General features: G+C 34.4%; 1 protein-coding gene across 1 annotated transcript; it reads left to right on the forward strand.

Annotated features, from left to right (window-relative positions):
* The first annotated feature begins 12,946 nt into the window (after window positions 1-12,946).
* On the forward strand, window positions 12,947-17,188 carry LOC135121140 (uncharacterized protein K02A2.6-like). The gene is made up of 2 exons (XM_064045454.1): window positions 12,947-16,972; window positions 17,028-17,188. The coding sequence occupies exons 1-2, from the start codon at window positions 13,792-13,794 to the stop codon at window positions 17,096-17,098; spliced, it is 3,252 nt and encodes a 1,083-aa protein (XP_063901524.1). The 5' UTR covers window positions 12,947-13,791; the 3' UTR covers window positions 17,099-17,188.
* The last annotated feature ends 2,919 nt before the right edge of the window (window positions 17,189-20,107 follow it).

The following is a 20,107-nucleotide window of genomic DNA, read 5'->3' on the forward strand; positions in this document are numbered from 1 at the left end:
CGGGAGACCTGTGTTTTTGTACTTTATAGGTCATGACACTAAAGTATTGAAAATTTAAATAGCCTGTTACCCGTGATGGACTCGATTACAATACTTCCTTAGCTTACGTTTGGGAAGTGAAAAGTAAAATATAGTTATCTGTATTGTGTAACAAGATTGACGGTCATGTTAAAGCTGACATTTCGTCACAATTGATTCAGAGTGTCTTTAGACGAGGAAAAGATTGGTGCGATTTTGATATATGGTGAGTGCTTTATAGTTGTTCGTCAAATCAGTAGGTTATTAAAAAAAGCTATAATGAAACCAAACTGAGCTAAGCAAACCAAGATTTACAAAAATTCAAAACAAATGCTCGATGTGATCTTCGTTTTTTCGCAAACATCAATTCTATGCACCATCACCCAAATCTTGTAAATATTTCCGGACTACATCTACAAGCTTCAGTTATACGATTCTGAAGTTCGAGCATATTCTTAAAAACTGTTTCCTTAGCAGTTGTTCATAAGAAGTTAGTAGTGTGAGTGGTGTGAGTTCCGGGCTTTGATACCTAAAATAAACAAGCTCGCCATCAGGTTGTAATAAAAAATCTCTCCACGGAACAACTGGAAAATCTTTCAATTACTGTAAAGGTACGTGTCCACTGGAGAGTGACTTGGCGAGAATTCGCGAGAGTTACTTTTAAGGGCTTGTCGATTTGAGAGGATATTTTGGCAAATTTTGCTCGCCGATAGATGTCGATCAGACAAAGCTCCCAAAACCCTGTCCACTACACAGTTGCACTTGCGAGGAAAATGGACCCTCTTTACTCGAACCGACAAAGAATTTATGATTTTACGAGCCTTTCGTTAATTTATTTTTCAAGAAATGCGGTAAAATATTGCAGCTGTGAAAACAGGTAGTAAGAGGACATAAATTATTATGTGGACCTAAAATTGTGCTAAGAAATACGCAAATGCACGATGCTATTTCTATTCATGAAAGAGTAATAGTAACATTACGATTCTTTTTATCAGGTACATATGTAAAAGTATTATGTAAATCATTGAACAAAATAAGGTGTTCTCCATAAGTTATGTCACGCACATTTTGGGGTTTTTGGACCCTTCTTTTCTGTGTCACAGGTTGTCACATTCATATGATCCCACCCTCTATTATATTGTCATATAATTTTATTGTAGAGTTGATTTTGATTAAATCAACATTGCCATTATTACCCTTATGTAATATTATGTAAAATCTTCTTTCCACATATCTCTTAAAAATGTAAAAAATTGGTCGAAAGTTGTTTCGACAGAACTTCCCTCGCACCGAAAGAACAATGAAACATATCTAACATTTTCGAGTTGAGTTTTTTCTTTACACAATTTTGTGATGACGTCATCAACATTTTTGCAAGGTCACGTATATCAACTTGGATTGGTGCGGTATAATACTAAAAATAACATTAGATGAATATGAATATGAATGCAGTGATGAATCACAATTAAAAACTCAACATATTTTGCACACTTTGGATATAATTTATTCTGAAAAATTTTGTTGGGAATAAACATATATATTTTGATTAACAATTTACCACGCTTACAATAACCTTAAAACGTCTGGAAGATTTCAAAGTATTCAGTTTTGCAATTCTTGTGTTATTCAGTAAAATAAATTCACGCATTCATTTTTTTTTTGAGTCACCCTGTATAAGCAAATCTAAAAAATATGAACACAATAATAAATTACAAGTATTAGACTGATCATATATATTTTGCACATTTCGGGTGGAATTTATTCGGCAAAATTTTGAACTGACGTTATCAATTTTTTGGAGGGGATAAGCAAATATATTTTGATTAAAAATTTATTATGCTTATCATAACTTTAAAACAGCGGTAAGAATCAAAATTAAATTGTAAAATGTTGTTTTATGTTTTCTTTTCCAAAAATCTGGAATCGGCCCAGTACTTTTGGAGATTATCTGTATAATAAAATTGGGACGGCAGACAGACGGAAACTGGAGACTTTTTTCTTCGTACTCTAGGGGTCATGAAAGGTCGAGAAAACGTAAAAGTAGAGAATCGGCTGACGGAAATAACGATGTTTGAAAATTGTAATATTTTAGTTTTTTTTATAAACACTCGGCATATTAGAATTTAATTTAATTGATACCACAGCAAAGCACGTACTTTTGTTTACCTCCCCATAAAATATTATAACACAGATCTTAAAATTAATACGATTGCGATTTTTTTGTGAACCGCTTCATTACCAAAATTTTTTAGAAAATTAGAATTAGGCATTCTATTTAAAAAAGTACTTCGAATATTACGCCTCAAAAACAGAACACTCTGTATAGTTGAAAATAATTTTAGTGTATGCTACGCGATTTCTATAGTCCTTTTTTTCCATATCGTGCAATTAGTTCTGCAGTTTGGTCTTTTGACCATCCAAATTTGGCCATGGCAAAGCTCACCACTCGCGGACAGCACTGTAGGAATTCGAAACGTGTTCGTATTGTGAAAGTACCTCCAGGGGGTCGATTCTCGAACTCGTTCGCAAAGATGCGAGTACGAATCGATGCGCATGCCAAGATGCTATTCGAAACGAAAATCCGTCTTCTTGAACGAGATTCAATGCGAATAGCAACTCGATGCGCATACGAAGGCCTCTGTTCGAGTGAGGATATGGCAACACCGGCAAAATACAGAGGATATTTAAATGCGATGGTTGGCAGAACTCACGCGGGGTGAGTTTGAATCCAAGAAGGACTATTTTAATTTGTTACCTTCAAATTTATTAAGCAGCAAAGCATGTATTAGCAGGATTGGCTCGATTTAAATTATTGCTTTAAAGTATTATTGTTTTTTTTTTTAGTTTTCTTTACAGTTTGGAATATGCAATGCATATTACGGCCCATTTAATGCAAATTTATATCAAAATAAGTTGAACTTTAACTAGAATACAATATTTCCAACAAAATGGAACGATAATTCTTTTAATTGTATTTTAAAGATTATAGGAGTAAATATTATAAATAACACTATCAATTCCATTTTTGCAATGTAAATTACAATAAATTCTCTTTATTGTTCAAAACTAAGAAGTACGACTCATGGATGACATTAAGTCGGATACTTACTATTTTAATCAGGATTTTAATCCCAAATAATTGACAGACTACAAAAACATAAAAAAATCGTGATTAAAAAAAAATGTTGATTTTATGATTTTATGCAACCCTACGTATTTAATACAAATTCTTGTGATTTTTTTACAACGATGCAGATACATATGTAGCTATTATGTGTACTACATAGAAATCGGCTGTTTCAATTTAAAATTTTTAAATTTGCATCACAAATGTCAAAATTGTAAATGAAATTATAAAATTCCCATAATCAAATTGATACATTACAATTTGTGTATTTTTGGAATGGTAATCCTTTCTATTAATGTATATTAACAGATACAGCATATTAAAGATATTATATTGACGTTACAACAGAACGACCAAAACCAAACAGAGTTTTAGGTTAGCTTTTACCACTCGCAAACCAAAATGCGATCGCATCTACCCACTCGTAACTTGACGTTCGTATACGCTCGAACATTTGCGTATACCAACGTGTGCGCGCGGTTCGAGAATACCGAATCTTCAAAACCGTTCGGAAGTTGGCCACTTGCGTATGCGGAACTTATTCGAACGAGTTCGAGAATCGACCCCCAGAGAGGCACAGCTTTGGTTTTCAACTAGAGCCAAAGTTCTAGCAAATTTGCTACCCTGTCCACTGTTCGGCTACACTAGCGAAAGAAACGAGCGATTTGTACTCGACCGACAAATAATTTATGATTTTATGAGCCTTTTGTTAATGCTCTTTCAAGAAATTCAAGTGAAATGTGAATGGTGGGAAAACAGGTAGCAAAAAGGGTATAGGCAAATTGTTTCCCGGGTAAGAGCGCTTAATACGACCGGCACCTGAAGATTATTATCCCGCCAGGTTATGATTCATCAAAGGACAATTACATGCAATGTTGTAGTGTGTAAAAACAACTATAAAATTATTGTCCCTAATAATTATACTTTCAGGTGAGGCAGGTCTCAATTTATAAAAGCACTTGTGGATAAACACCGAAAATAAATATAAATATTAATTTTTGAATACTCATGCTAACAATACATTTGTAGTACCTAATATGTAATTTATGATTAAAAATTCATTTAAAAACGTTATTAGAATAATAAAAAATGAATTTACTTCGTTGTGCATAGTTTAATCTCGTACTACAACAAAATAATAATAATAATGAAGTATAATCAGAATCACTTATACAAACTATGATGTTTAATTATAAATTAAAAAAGTTAATCTAGTCTACTTTTCACATTACTTGTTTCAGATTTACGACAAATGAACATAATTTAGTCATTTATTTTCGTTTTACATTTTTTTTAGTATTTAATAATTTCATAAAAATGTGCTACCTATCTCAAAACGCTGTATAAATGTTGAAGTCAGGTAAACGATCAGATTTGGCCGAATTGCGTAGTCCTTTTCACGACTATTTGCATAGAATCATAAACGTGTAAAATAAGTCGGCTTTACTCGAGAAATAATTTATGATGAACTGCTTACTCTCGGGGAATACTTCCCCAATTCGAGGCTTCTTCGCACGGACAGTATCTCTCGCAAGTAAACGCAGTTTGGCTTGTCCACTGGAGAGAATGTCGCTCGCGGCGAGATCAGCCGAACAGTGTTTCGTCTTTACTCGATTCGACTCGGAGCTCTCCAGGGCTGATTTTGAGGCGATTTCTCGCAAGTGGACACGTACCTTAAGAATGGATCGGCATTTTTAGCTGTTGTCACAACGACAATTTGACATTTCTACCGGGATCACTCACTCGGATTCAATTGAATCTTAAAATATTTACTGAAATCCTAAAACAACTGTAAGCTTAAGGCTTAAGAGGAAAATATATAAATGACTAAGATGGAAAGAGAAATACAGAAAAAGATATGGCCAGAGATGAAAAGAAGAGCAAGAGCGAAAGTAGTATAACAAAAACTAGAGATTAATAGAAAAACTATGAAATGGAGCCATAAAATTCAAGCGCTTGCTTATAAGGGTTGCCAAAAAATAAAATTTGCAAATGAAATCTTATAATTTTTCGAAAAATCTGGATTTATTGCACTGTACTTCAGAGGCGAGTGAAGTTCTGTCGAAATATCCTTCTGCCAAATTTTTTCCTCAATTTTAATCCATTTTCATCTGTTTCTAACAAAAATGAAAATTTCCAATGAGTTTATCATGTTTTTAAACAAGTTTTTTCTTTATAAAGTTCCAATGTTTTAATAATTTTTTAGGTACTTAATATCATGTGTAAAATATCATAACTAAGCTTTTTTTTGCAGTTAACAATGTCGGAAAACAATATGAATACCCAATGTACCTCAGTGAAATGTCTGAAAGTGAATTGTGGGATATCATAAATATTAATGTAGGAGCCGTTACATTGTTATGTCATTTCTTTCTCAAAAATATGAAAATTAATCGTCGTGGGGCAATTGTAAATATTTCCTCTGGATCAGAACTACAACCTTTACCTTTAATGACTGTATATGCAGCGACAAAGGTAGGTTATATACTTGCATTCTAATTATGTAACACTAGATTAGTTATGTATTTTTCATCATACCTAATCGTTAAATAGGCATATCACTACTGTCTGCTATACCATTAAGTTAATGTTTGTTTGTAATTAAATATGTGTTTCCAGCCCAACTAGGAACCAGCGCTAATTACTTGATTTATGATAAGTAGTTATTTATGAATCAAAGCCATAAAGAAGAACTTTTTCGGCCGATCTGAAGTTTGAGGCCGAGGCGTAGCCGACGCCTACAAATCATATCAGGCCGAAAAAGTTCTCTTTGGTCGAGGTATATATGTACAACGATTTCAAGCGACCATAGGAAAAAATAATTGGTTATGTAGTTGATTTTAGGGTAAACAAAATCTTTTTTGTTGTTAGAGGAAAAGTTCTGCAGATTTGATAACCTGTTCTATTCTAATCTAATCTAATCTTTATTGATGCCATCTAAGAAAAAGTAAAATTGGAATTCAAATAACGGCGCTTTTGGCTTTTTTATTAAAAAAAAAATGGTCCAAAGTGATTTCGACACAACTTACAATGAAACATATCCAGCATTTTCGAAAAATGATAAAATTTGATTTTGCGGATTTTGTATTATTTGAGAACCCCTATAAGTGTAAATAAACATATGTGCGGTATACTTTTATTGAACGATAAAAAAGCAAAATAAGAATGAGAAATGATACTGCAAACAAAACGTAGGCGGCAGCTCTTTGTGCCGGTGGCTGCGTGGCTGCAAGACATAATTCAGTGGAACGGTGGAAGTGGTCAATTTTGCATTTTGCACAACCTCGAGATCATATGTGTCAACAAACGATCAGTGAAGACGAATTCGTAGTTTTGTAATAACCAAATTCAAAACAAATAAATTTTATTTTCCGTTACATTTAGGGACAAGGGGGCCTGATGGTCCAGCTTCACAAACATATCCGTATAAACCGTCTCTGCACAAGTACGGACATTGTAATAGTAATTTACGCAACTAGTTCGGGATAGCCTGCTTCCCGCATGAACGCTTGTTTGCGGCACGACCGAAGGGAGTGCCGCATTTGCGTGAATGCGGGAAGCAGGCTCACGAACGTGTTGTGTACAATATTTTTTGCAACGAATAAACCTTTAAACTGAAGAAATTAACTGTGAGTTATTTATAAACAATGGCGCCGTCAACACATCACAATGTTGACACTACGCGAGTATTTTAAGGTTACCATAGCAACGGGAAGTTAAAATGCACGTGTGCGGGAAGTTCGAACTCCCGCACCCTGGTGAATGCACGAAAGCCATCAAAAAAGATCATGAGTGCAAAATAGTAATTTACACAACTAGTTCGGGATAGTCTACTTCCCGTATGAACGGTTGCGGGAATGCGGGAAGCAGGCTTCGCGAACTTATTGTGTACAACATTTTTTGCAGTGAATAAAATTTTTAAACCCAAAAGATTAACTGTGAGTTATTTATAAACAACGACGTTGATAGCGCCGTAAACACTTAGCAATTTGACGTTTCCGAGCTATTTTAAGGTTACCATGGCAAGGGAATGCAAAAAGCACGTGTGCGGGGAGTTCGACATCCCGCATCCTGGTGAATGTGCGAAAAGTCATCAAAAAAGGTCATGAGTGCAAAAAAATATATATCACATTATCAACGGGAAGAAAGCTATCTGACCAATCTGCGTAGTATTAAAAATGTTAATGTTTATACATCGGAAGAATGTCACGTAGACATTTGTTTGATCTGAATTAGTTGATTGCCTCAAAACAGATGACTAAACTTATGCATAAGCCTCAATTGAACAAAATATTCTGAATATTAGTAATTATTATTATCATTCTTGTTGTACGGTCGATTAATAAAGAAGAGAATTGAGAATCAATATAGAGAAATGGAAGATCAAAGCGGTTTTCGAGCGGGAAGGTCTTGCATAGCCAATATATTCGTTCTCCAACAAATTATAGAAAAACGAACATCCAGAAATCTACCTACCCATATAGTATTTATAGACTTAGAGAAGGCCTACGATACTGTGCCCTTAAAAACACTCTTTGAGACACTGACGAAGGCAGACCTAAGTAAGATTTACATTGAAGCTATAATGAATATGTATAGAAATGCAAAAGGCGCCATCAAAATGCGGAATACTATCTCAGACCCTTTTCCAGTTACAAAAGGCTTGAGACAAGGATGTTCGTTGTCTCCAACACTATGTAAAATATATATACAAGAAGCATTAACAAACTGGAGGAGAAAATGCACACAAATGGGAATAAAAATAGGAAATAGTTACCTAACGAGTCTCTTTTTCGCAGATGATCAAGTAATTATAGCAAACGATGAGGAAGACATGGACTACATGATTCGAAAACTAACAGCAGAATATGAGGAATGGGGACTCACTATCAACTTAAACAAGACCGAGTACCTAAAAATAAAAGACGAAGAAAAAGATGACCAACTGTCGATCACGAAAATAAAGAAATGTGATGAATTTAAATATCTAGGTAGCGTAATAACCAAAGAAGGGACATCACAAAGAGATATAAGAAACAAAGTACAACAGGGTCGAAAAATAACTCAAACACTAAATTCTCTACTCTGGTCGCCGAAAATCAAACTACAAACAAAAATGACACTCTACACGGCAGTTGTAGAAACGATTTTAACATATGGCTCAGAATGTTGGCAAATGACGGAAAAAAGCAAAAGACAGCTGGAAGTAGTAGAAATGGACTATCTTCGAAGGGCGTGTCGGATATCCAAACTAGAACATATCCCAAATACAGAAATCCGTAGAAAGACTGGAAGAATTTACAACACGGTAGATACAGTAGAATCGAAACAACTTTTATGGTACGGCCACGTAATGAGAATGGGAGATGAACGATGGCCAAAACGAGCTATACAGTATGTACCATGGAACAAAAGAAGAAGAGGTAGACCAACACTAGAATGGAGAGAAGGTATCCGGAAAATAATGGAAGACAGAGCCATTGAAGAGGAAGAATGGACAGACCGAAAGAGGTGGAGGTCGAAATGCGGGATGCGGCAGAAGCTGTAGGACCCCTGCTCTATATATATATATTATCATTCTTACCTTATGATTGTTTTATTGTTATAAAGACGAGCGTATTCTCAAATTTTCGAGAAAATGGAGTGGCTCGTTCTTAATTTGATCAATAATAATGTGACTAATTCATTAATTTTTTTGAGTCACCTTGTATAAATAAATAAATAAATAAAAAATATGAATGCAATGATAAGTTACAAGTATAGACTGCTCATATTTTGCACATTTTTGAAAAAAAATATTCGGCAAAATTTTGAGATGACGTAATCAATTTTTCTTACCATGCTTACAATAACTTCAAAACGTCAAGATTTCAGAGTATTCAGTTTTGCAATTCTTTATTTAAGCAATAAAATAAATTGACTCATTCATTAATTTTTTGAAGCACTCCGTATAAGCAAATCTAAAAAATATTAATGCAGTGATAAATCACAAGTATAGGCTCATCATATTTTGCTGTATATATTCAGCAATATTTTACGACTTTTACTTCCCAAGGGTAAGCGTAAACGAAAATAACATAGTTCTACACATGTAGTTTATGACTCCGTGTTGAGTTTTTACCCGAAATGTCCAAATTTTTGGAAAAAAAAATAAAAATTATGAAACAACATTTTGCAATTTAATTTTTAATCTGCCAAAGCGATTACTTTGCAATCTTGCAGATGTTTTAAAGTTATGGCAAGCATAATAAATTTTTAATCAAAATATATTTGCTTATCCCCTCCAAAAAAGCTGATGACGTCAGCTCAAAATTTGGCCGAATAAATCCTAACTAAAATATCCAAAATATAATAAAATAGTTTTTACTTGTGTTTTATCATGCCATTCATATTTTTTGGAATCAGTCAATTTATTTTATTGATTAAACCAGGAACGGCTCACTACATTTCCCCAGAAAATTTTGGGAAAACAATACTGTTGTTTTTAGTATTACACTGCACCAATCCAAGTTTATATATTCAAAAATGTTGATGACGTCATCAGGAAATTGCCTAAAGAAAAAATACAATTCGAAAATGCCGCATATCTTTCATTGTACTTTGTGCGCGGGAAGTTTCGATCAATTTATTTTTTAATTATTGTACTTTGTGTCAATTATTTCATGTTAATGACGTGATGCATACATAGAACTCATTCTATGCACACTTAATCCACTTTTCACCAGAATTGTCCTCAGAAAATAATCCACAACAAAATACACATTCAGCATCTTCGTCTCCAACACAATCCATATGAGAATCGTCATCTAGAACTAAGTAATTCTTCATGTTCAGATAAGTCGTTAGATTCTTGGTCAACTTGGTATTTACCCTTTTTCTTAACGGTGCCTTTATTTTTAGGAGTGACTTTTTCATTTTTTCTTTTTGTTTTGTTACAAAATCCTTGCGAAATTTTGGGGCAGATTTTTTGGCACTTTCTCTTCTATTTTTTTCTGCCAAACTCGCTTTTAGGGCATTTTTATAAGGAGTACCAGTTATTAAAATTGCAGAATCACGTCTGGAGTTTTTCTCACAGTCGGCACATTTGTATGAAGAACTACACGATAATGGTAAAGTCTCCTGGGACTTAATCCTAGGCTTTATTGCATTAGACAATCGGCTATACGATCGTTCTTGTGAAGAGACTGTTAGAAGCAGGGCCGGCTCAACACGGTAAGCGAAAGATGCACTGCATCGGGGCGCCCATGACAAGGGGCGCCGGGCAGCGGGCACCGCCTATGCTTTTATATTAACTCTATAAAAATAAACATTGAATCACTACGTACAAAATATTATAGCAGGAACAGACCAAGGCGCCCATCGAAAACTTTTCAGAAAAAGCTATAGTTTAATATCCCACTATGGGGAGTGGTTCACAAAAACAGATCATAAGAAGTCACTTCCTGACTGTAATAATTGAAAAAGAGTGCACCTTTGGGTTGGGTGATTGGACCTTTAGATTAATACTGACAAAAAATACCAGATTTATTGTTGCATTATCTGGGTAACAATTTGACGAGACAGCGGTATGACCAAAACCAGATGTTTTTCCTAACATTTGTCACGTTTGTTTTTACCATAAAACTCCATGTCGGCACATACTTAAAAATTTTATTTTCCAAGTCTAGTCGGTTGGTTGTGCTGATTGTTCAACAGTTTTGTTATATTTTTCACTGTTCCTGTTTGTAACCGAATTTGGTTTTGTTGTATCATTTTGTGGCTCTTTGTCATCATTAATTTTAAATTTAAATTTCGAATAACATTGAGGTAAGTCTAAATTAAAAATAACTTTGAAATCGTTTCAGTTTTACAACATTAAAAATTGAAAAATTTTTGTAATATAAATATTTTTATACTTATACTATGTAGAAAAGTTGTTGCCCGCAGCTCCGCTTGCGTGGAATTCACAAATCATTTTTCATCCCGTTCACTCCCCCCTCCTTAATGAACCCGTCTAACTTAAAAACTCACAAATTTTTGTCCCCGGTAGGGGCGGAATTTCAAAAAATCCTTTCTTAATGGGTGCTGATAACACAAAATGTACCTACTGTCCAAATTTCATGTTTGTAGCTTCAGTAGTTTAGGCTTTGCGTTGATAAATCAGTCAGTCTGTCAGTCAGGACAAATACTTTTATATACAGTATGTCCCCGGATTGAGTTCACAAGAGGAAAAAAAACTGTATTTTCTATTTTACAAAAAAATTACAGAGGAATAACATTTTTAGCTTAATTCAAAACGAATAAATCTGCAATATTATCAGGCTGTGTCCTTAAAAAAAAAACTAAAAGTAACGAAGAACTTAGAAATATGAAAAAAATAATTTTAAAAGTACTGACCAAGAATATTGAAGTTTTAATTGCAGATTTATTCGTTTTGAATTAAGCAAAATATGTTATTCCTATGTCATTTTTTTGTAAAATAGAAAATACAGTTTTTTTTCCTCTTGTGAACTCATACCGGGGACATACTGTATACAAGGTGATTGCGAAATACATGCAAAAAAAAAATGGGGAATAGCTCACAATATGATTATGTCACTGGGTAAAATTCACGGTCCTAAGTAGTAGCAGTGTCTAGAAAAAATTATTTGAAATTAAATGTAAATTGTTGTACGCGCCGCTGGACTGTTTTGTGACCTACATAATTACTACAATGAATGGAACAGAGCGAGTCGGATTAAGAACCAAAAAAGTAACTTTATCAGGCACTTTTTTAATCGCAACGGGAAAAACACGAAAAGGGCCAGTTAGCATCGAGCGGTCGGTGAAATCGGTTTATGGTGGAGTTTTCCCATGCAGATTGTGTCGAAATGGTAATTGGTGTGCGTGAACATTTGCATCAGTGGTACAGCAACTCCGAGATCATGGTACCTTCAACTTCAAACTCACGATCGTGGCCGTGATAGGACAGAAAGAAGAAGTTGGATTTTCAAAGCTTGTAGTGCATCCTACATTAAAAGAATACGGCCACATCCATACCATGTTGACAAAGTACAGGGTTTGGAGCCCGCTGATTATCCACGTTGTGTAACTCACTTTTTGTCCGATGGAACTCCACATACTCGTCAACAAATACGATTTCAAGAGACGGTTTTCGATAAATGTGTATCATTTGGATGAAACAGTTCGTTTGTGGAAATCAACAGTGTCCAGAAATTATCGAAGAGCTTCAACAAGTGAAAGTGGCAGCCGCTACTCCGGTGTTTTTTTACCTATCAACAAACCTCTTGCGACGCTCTGACGCCTGTATTGCTAGTCAAGGACAACATTTTCAACATTTCTTGTAAAAAGGTAGTAGCATTCTAAGTTGCTCTTATTTCTGTTCCAATAAACAATGTAAAATCGTTGTGACAAGGACCAAACATCCGTCAGAATCAAAATTACCAAAAAACTTTCACACTGACCTTTAACGATGAATGAGTAAATGAATGAACGAATGATAAGCAGCAAAAAGTCGGTTTTACTTTTAATTGAAACTGAAAGTGTTTAGGTCGTTTTTATTCGAACGTTTTTCCAACTCTGTTTACAAGGTGGCTCAGTGCCTTCGTATCGAGGGTGGTTCATGGGGGTTTTGCCCCATTCGATTTTTAATTTGTTTTTTCTATATTTCGGCTCTACTAGGGTGGGGGATGCCGTGGTTAAAATATTTGCACTTATTTCGCAGTCACCCTGTACATTAAGATTGATTCATCATAATGTTATGTATGTTTGTTAATAAAAATATCGCTGTAAAAAATATGTGATTACAAAATTTTATTTGTTTTTTTTTACAAAAATTTTTTAGAGGGCGTTGAACAGTAAGTTGCATCGGGGCGCCTGGTCCCTTAGAGCCGGCCCTGGAAGCACGAGTTGAATGTGCTGCTTCGGTTTCACGAGCCATATCTTCGATTATTATTAATCATATCACGAGTTATATTCAACATGAAAATATAATGAATACACACATTTTTTGATAATAGAATTGATTTCGTCGGTTTGAGCTTGCTCCCAACGTTGGCAAGCCATAATAGACAAAAAAATGTATGAAATTCTAAAATTTGTCGAAGTTGACAGTTTTTAAATTTAGGTAGCAACAGACCACAATAAGGTAATAAAATTATTATCGCTGTGATAGCCATGTAACTAAAGGCATGAATAAATTCAATTGGAAGAAATGGGATCATGTGATCCATGAATTATATTCTCACCTTAATAAAAATACAAATGACAAATCGTGCCATAATCTGAAATCGTTCCGTAATGTGGCAGATTATTGTTACAAGTGTAATTGGCATCCCTGCCATTTAGTGAGAATTAGTTAAGTTGGCAATGACCAAGATTAATGTACTGTGTATTTTGTTACCTGTAGAATGTTACACGTAGTTTAGTTTTATTAAAGATATAATTGAAACAAGCCTCTTTCTTATAACAAATGAAACATGGTGTCAGTGTGGGATTAATAATAATGGATTATTAGGAAAACGATCAGCCACCTAAACAAATACAACAGATGGATGTATCGTAAGTGCAAGTTCCCAAATTGAGGTTAGGATAACCACGTGCAAATTCAAATACTGCAAATTCACAAAAATCCAAGTCATCTGAAGAAAGTAACAATAAATACTAACATGGCACAAGAAATGGGAATGTTTCGAAGGCCCCCAGAGTTGGATTTTTCAACAAACGTATCGTTCAAATGGGATTTATGGAAACAACAATTTGAACTTTTCCTAATGGCTATTTCGAAAGAGGACGAGACAGAAAAAAGGAAAATAGCGATCTTTCTCAACGTAGTAGGGGAAGAAGGAGTAAAAATTTACAATTCCTATAAATTAGGTGAGCAAGCAGACTTAACTCTCGCAATTGTTTTAAATAAGTTCGGAGACCATTGCAAACCGAGAAGAAATGTGATCTACAAGAGGTACTGTTTCCTGAAAATAAGACAAAAGGAAGGACAGAGCTTTGATGCCTACGTAACTGAATTAAAAAATGCAGCGATGAAATGTGAGTATGGCGACCAACAAGACTCAATAATTAGAGATCAAATTATATTTAACGTAAGAGAAACACGGCTACAGGAACAACTAATTAACGAAAAAGATATTACGTTAGAGAAAACACTAGAAAAGTGCAGAAGTGCCGAAATAAGTAAATTCCAAATCAACGAGTTTTCCAAGGGAAATCAGCATCCAATGGCAAATGTGTCAGCGATCAACAAGAAAAAACAACCAATGAAGCAGATGAAAACTGGGAAACCAACTACGAAAATAATAAATAATTGTAGAAATTGTGGACAAGTAAGTCACCCAGTAAACAAATGTCCAGCGTTCAATCAAACATGTAGGAAATGTAAGAAGCCAAACCACTTCGCAAAAGTGTGCAGAAGCAAAACCAACAGCAACTATAGCGTCCACGAAATAGAAGATGAAGAGGTTAATATGAGCAGTCTGCAAGTTCTAAATCTAAAGATCGAGGGAATCACTGCGGAAGAAAACACTTGGTACGAAGAAGTAGAAATTCAAGGTCAAAAATTAAATTGCAAAATTGATACTGGTGCTCAAGTATCAGTACTTCCGTATAATGACTTCAAATCACTGAACACGAAGAAGAAATTGCAGCCTACAAATGTCACACTAGTAGCGTATGGAAATAAAAACTTCAAAATTACTCCAGTTGGACAAGTGACACTGAAACTGAAAGTTGGAAATCAAATAGCAGAAGTTAATTTCGTTGTCGTTAACCCTAGTTCTGGTGCTATTCTTGGGTTACAAGATTGTCTAAAATTGCAATTAATTTCCAGATCAACCAAAGTAAATGAGCCACAGAAGTACATTCACGAGTTAACAATGGAAATGGTTACTGAAAAATACAAATCAATCTTCAATGGTATTGGAAAAATTCCAGGAACACATCACATCACTGTAAGCTCAGAAGTCAAGCCAGTAATTAATCCACCAAGACTGGTCCCTTTAAGTCTACATACAAGATTGAAAACAACTTTGGAAAAATTCAGCAAAGAAGGAATCGTCAGCAAAGTCAGCAAACCAACGAAATGGGTGAATAATTTGGTAATCATCGAGAAACCAAATGGTGAACTACGCCTGTGCCTTGATCCAAAAGATCTGAACACTGCAATTCAGAGGGAAATATATCAAATTCAAACACCGGAAACCATCATTGCACAACTAAGCAACAAAGAATATTTTTCCGTCTTCGACATGTGTCAAGGGTTTTGGCAAATTGTTTTGGATGAAGAAAGCTCCGAGTTATGTACGTTCAATACACCTTTTGGTCGATATAAATTCAATCGTCTTCCATTTGGTCTAAAATCCAGTCCAGAGGTATTCCAAAAGAAAAATGAAGAAATGTTTGGAGATATCCCAGGAGTACACGTGTACTTTGATGACATTATAATCTCAGGTGAAGATGAAAGAGCGCATGATCGTAATTTGCAATTGTTTTTAAATAGAGCAGCTCAAAACAATGTTAAATTAAATTCAACCAAAGTTCAATTTAAAGTAAAAACTATTCGTTATTGTGGTCACATTATTAGTAAAAATAGTGTAGCAATGGATTCAAAATTCACTAAAGCAATTACTGAACTTCAAATTCCTAAAGACAAAAAACATTTGTTAAAATTTCTTGGTATGCTTAAGTATCTAAGTAAATTCATACCGAATATGTCCCAAATTTCAGCTCCATTGCGTGAATTAACTAAAGAAAATACACCATTTCAATGGGATGAAATTCACACAGAAAGTTTCAATAAACTAAAAGCTATTATAGCCAAACCACCAACATTAGGTATATTTACTAGTAATCAACAACTAAAAATACAAACTGATGCCTCAAAAGATGGAGTAGGTGCAGTTTTATTGTCCAATAATCAGCCCATAGCATTTGCATCTGCAGCTTTAAGTTCTAACAAACAAAATTGGGCACAAATTGAAAAGGAAATGTATGCTATTGAATTTGCTTGTAAAAAATTTCATTATTATACCTATGGTAGACATGTTATTGTTAATTCTGATCACAAACCATTAGAGTCAATTTTCAAAAAAGGAATAAACCAAATTTCTGCTAGGCTACAACGCATGCGATTACAATTGCTCAAATACGAAATAACTGTTGAATATTTGCAGGGTTCACAAATGTTTGTTGCAGATTATTTATCCAGATCGTTTTTAAATGAGATAGAACCTGATAGTGTAGATTTTACAGTTCACACACTACAAAAGGAAATTGTAATTTCAGATGAAAAGCAGAACCAAATTAAAGAAGAAACAAAAAATGATCAAGATCTAAAACAAATTTTACATTTTTATGAACATGGTTGGCCTAATAATGTTAAACAATATTCAAAGGTAGTTAAACATTTTTGGAAAATTAAACATGACATTACAGTTAATAATGGTATTATATATTTTAATGAACGAATTGTAGTTCCTCAATCGTTCCAAAGTTATATGTTAAAAATTTTACACGAAACCCATCTAGGTATAGAAAAAACCAAAGCTAGAGCTAGAGAAGTATTGTATTGGTTAGGCATGTGTAAAGACATATATGAATATATATCAGGCTGTGAAATGTGTGAGAAGTTTAATAGAAATCCGCAAAAGGAACCTCTTAGGTCGTATGAATGTCCAACGCGACCATGGTTTCGAATTTCAGCTGATATAGCTTATTATGCTGGTAATGAGTATCTTGTTGTGATTGACTCATATAGTAAATGGATTGAATTGAAAAAGTTGAAATATAAAGATTCTTATGAGTTAATCAAGCATTTTAAAGAAATTTTTTCACGACAAGGTATTCCTGAAGTCCTTATTGCAGATAATATGCCATTTAACAGCTTTAATTTCAGAAATTTCGCGAATCAGTGGAATTTTAAAGTCATTACTACTAGCCCAAATTATCCGCAATCTAACGGACTAGCTGAGAAAGGTGTAGGAATAGTAAAAAATTTGTTTCGAAAAAATACTGATATAGACTTAGCATTGTTAGAGTATAGGACAACACCAATTGTAACTTTAGGATTTTCACCAAGTCAGTTACTAAATAATAGACGTTTAAGATCAAAATTACCTGTCAATAACAAATTATTAAATACTGAAAATATAAACCCGAAATATGTACATGATAAATTAAAATCTAGTCAGATAAATCAAAAAAAGTACTATAATAGAAGTGCAAAAACATTGTCTTCATTTGAACCGGGTCAAAATGTGTATGTAAAGAATCATAACAATTGGGAAAAGGGAAAAGTAGAAGATAAGTACGACACACCGCGGTCTTATATTGTAAAAACTGAGCAAGGTCAAGTGTTTAGGAGAAATAGACGTCACCTTCGTGAATCGAAAAAGGAGTTTGTTCCGCGTGGTAATGTTGTCGATCCAATTTCTGATTCTGAAAATGAGACATGTACCCCTAGTATGAATAATTCGACCCCTTTTAAAACTGTGTCATCCCCAACAAAAATTAATAATGATGTAAATGTATGTTCAGGTAAGGAACCTGTAAGTCGACCTCACAGAAATAGAAATATGCCATCCAAATACAAAGATTATGAAGTGTACGGTGTTCCTTCAACCTTAAAATAGTTTTGTAAACTTAGTGAGGGGGGTGTTACAAGTGTAATTGGCATCCCTGCCATTTAGTGAGAATTAGTTAAGTTGGCAATGACCAAGATTAATGTACTGTGTATTTTGTTACCTGTAGAATGTTACACGTAGTTTAGTTTTATTAAAGATATAATTGAAACAAGCCTCTTTCTTATAACAAATGAAACAATTATAAAGGATTTTCGATGCGTCAAACGTGAATTATGAAGCTACTCGACCACAAAAAACTATTAACGTTGTCTTCTGTGAATCCTTTAATTCGAGCAGTGGATAGACCTTGTGATTTTCTGAATCTTAATTGTGGATATCTTTTTAAAAAACCACGCAACTGTTCCTTTTGCTTATCTCTTGAAAAACTGCATTTCAAGTTATTTCTAAATGCCAACTGAAATGCGAATCCTTCGCGTCGTGCTTCAAAATTAAAACGTCGCCGTCGTCTCCAAAGTGCAACCTACCGCCCTCATAACGTAAATAGGTACCTAACTTATTCCACGTATCCAAGCAAAGCCATAAAATATTACAAATTACTTACATATACATCTTTAGCTTTTATTTTTAATAGCGTTTGTTTCAGGCATATATCAAAAGTTTTACAGCTGCTCTGCGTTATGAATATGCTAAATATGGTCTCACAATTCAGCATTTATCACCATTCTTCGTTAACACAAAAATGAACCAGTTTAGCCCTAGATTGCAACAGTCTAGTACATTCGTTCCTGATGCAGTTACTTACGCAAAACATGCTGTTAATACTTTAGGAAAAATGGATGAATCCACAGGCTATTGGGCTCATGGCATACAGGTAAAATTGTTAAATTCAGATTGCATCAATTAATTAAGTTTATTTTATTTTCAGTACTTTGTAGTAAGTATGGTCCCAGTCTGGATTCGAATGCACTTCGGTGGATATATAAACATAACATTTAGAAAAGATTATTTTAGTCTACATAAAAACCAAGAAATCAATCAAAAAAAAGCTTAGAATACCATCGAAGTTAAACATTGTTTAATTACTTTTGCAGTCAAAAATACAATATCGGCACATAGTCAACGAAGTGTCAGTGTAACATATTTTAATTTTAAATTAATCAAATAAGCAGTGTTGTTGTCTTAACTATATCAAAATATATATAATTAAACATAAAAACCTCGAACGCAATTGTTAACTATACCGAAACCGGTTCTCATCTCTGCTACAATTAATGCAATCTGTTCAAAATTTTTTGAATTTCGCTAGTTGGTGAGATTAATTAGTTTCACAGGTCGCTGAAGATCAGTAAACTTTTCTCATTGTAAGGAAGATACAATGTAATGGAATAGATAACTACCTAGTCAATAAGTAATGTGTAAAAGAGAGAGTGAATGATTAGATGAGTAGGAGTTAATTGTGGAAGAGTAGCACGCAAGCGTTGTAAGAAAGAAGAACAATAAAGAAATGTGTTTAAGACCGGCAGTTCGCAGTTTCAATAGTGCGTTTACTGGTAGAGTACATGGCGATCCTGCCAGCTATCTATTAAAAAAAAACGTGTTCCTCAGACAAAATCATGGGAAAATCGCAGTCAAAGGAAGAGGTAATAATAACCCAAACAAGCACTGGAAATGCGGCAGCCTCTCGTTCGAATGGACAGTATTGGGGTTTGCAGGGGTGATTATTTGTGTTATTGTATTGTTGTGCGTCAGAAACAACAGAACAGGTAGAGTCCATCGAAACCGAAGATTAGGGTACGTCCCCATTGGAGAGCAACTCTCACGAGAGTTCTGATTTTGATTTTATACCATCTTTAATCTTAAGTTGTCATTTCAAATTTCAGAGGTCTATTATTGCAATGAATTCAGTTATTACGAAAAACATACACGTAAAACAGACTTATTGGAGATCACTGTCGCACTTCGAAATCCGTTCGCATTGTGAGAGTGCAAACTCAGAGAAACAAGGTAAAAACGATACGCTTACCCAGTTGAGGGCAGGCCCGACCATGGCTTTACGGGCTGATTTTGGAATTATTTCTCGCAAGCCCCCTCTCAAGTGGACATGTAGCTTTATATATTAGATTCATCATCATCTCAGATAACCGTCGCTGGATGTTAGTTAACTGTCTGTGCGTTGTTTTCATCAATGCAGTGGAATATGGCCTTTTAATATAACTTTGTATATTTGTAAACTTTGTTCAGGTAAAGAACACGGAATTAAGATGTAATGACACGAGCGGATAGGTGGTAATCAAAACGCAGCGCAGCAAGTTTCAAGTTTGTAAACTTTGACAGGATATCGATACCCGATACAGGACAAGCCACTGTAAGCGAAATGGGTATTTTGTACTTT

The sequence above is a fragment of the Zophobas morio genome, unplaced genomic scaffold, assembly GCF_036711695.1.
Source record: "Zophobas morio isolate AGI-343-1 ecotype UQ-CSIRO unplaced genomic scaffold, CSIRO_AGI_Zmor_V1 ptg000005l, whole genome shotgun sequence".
In the NCBI taxonomy this organism is placed as follows: Eukaryota; Metazoa; Arthropoda; class Insecta; order Coleoptera; family Tenebrionidae; genus Zophobas; species Zophobas morio.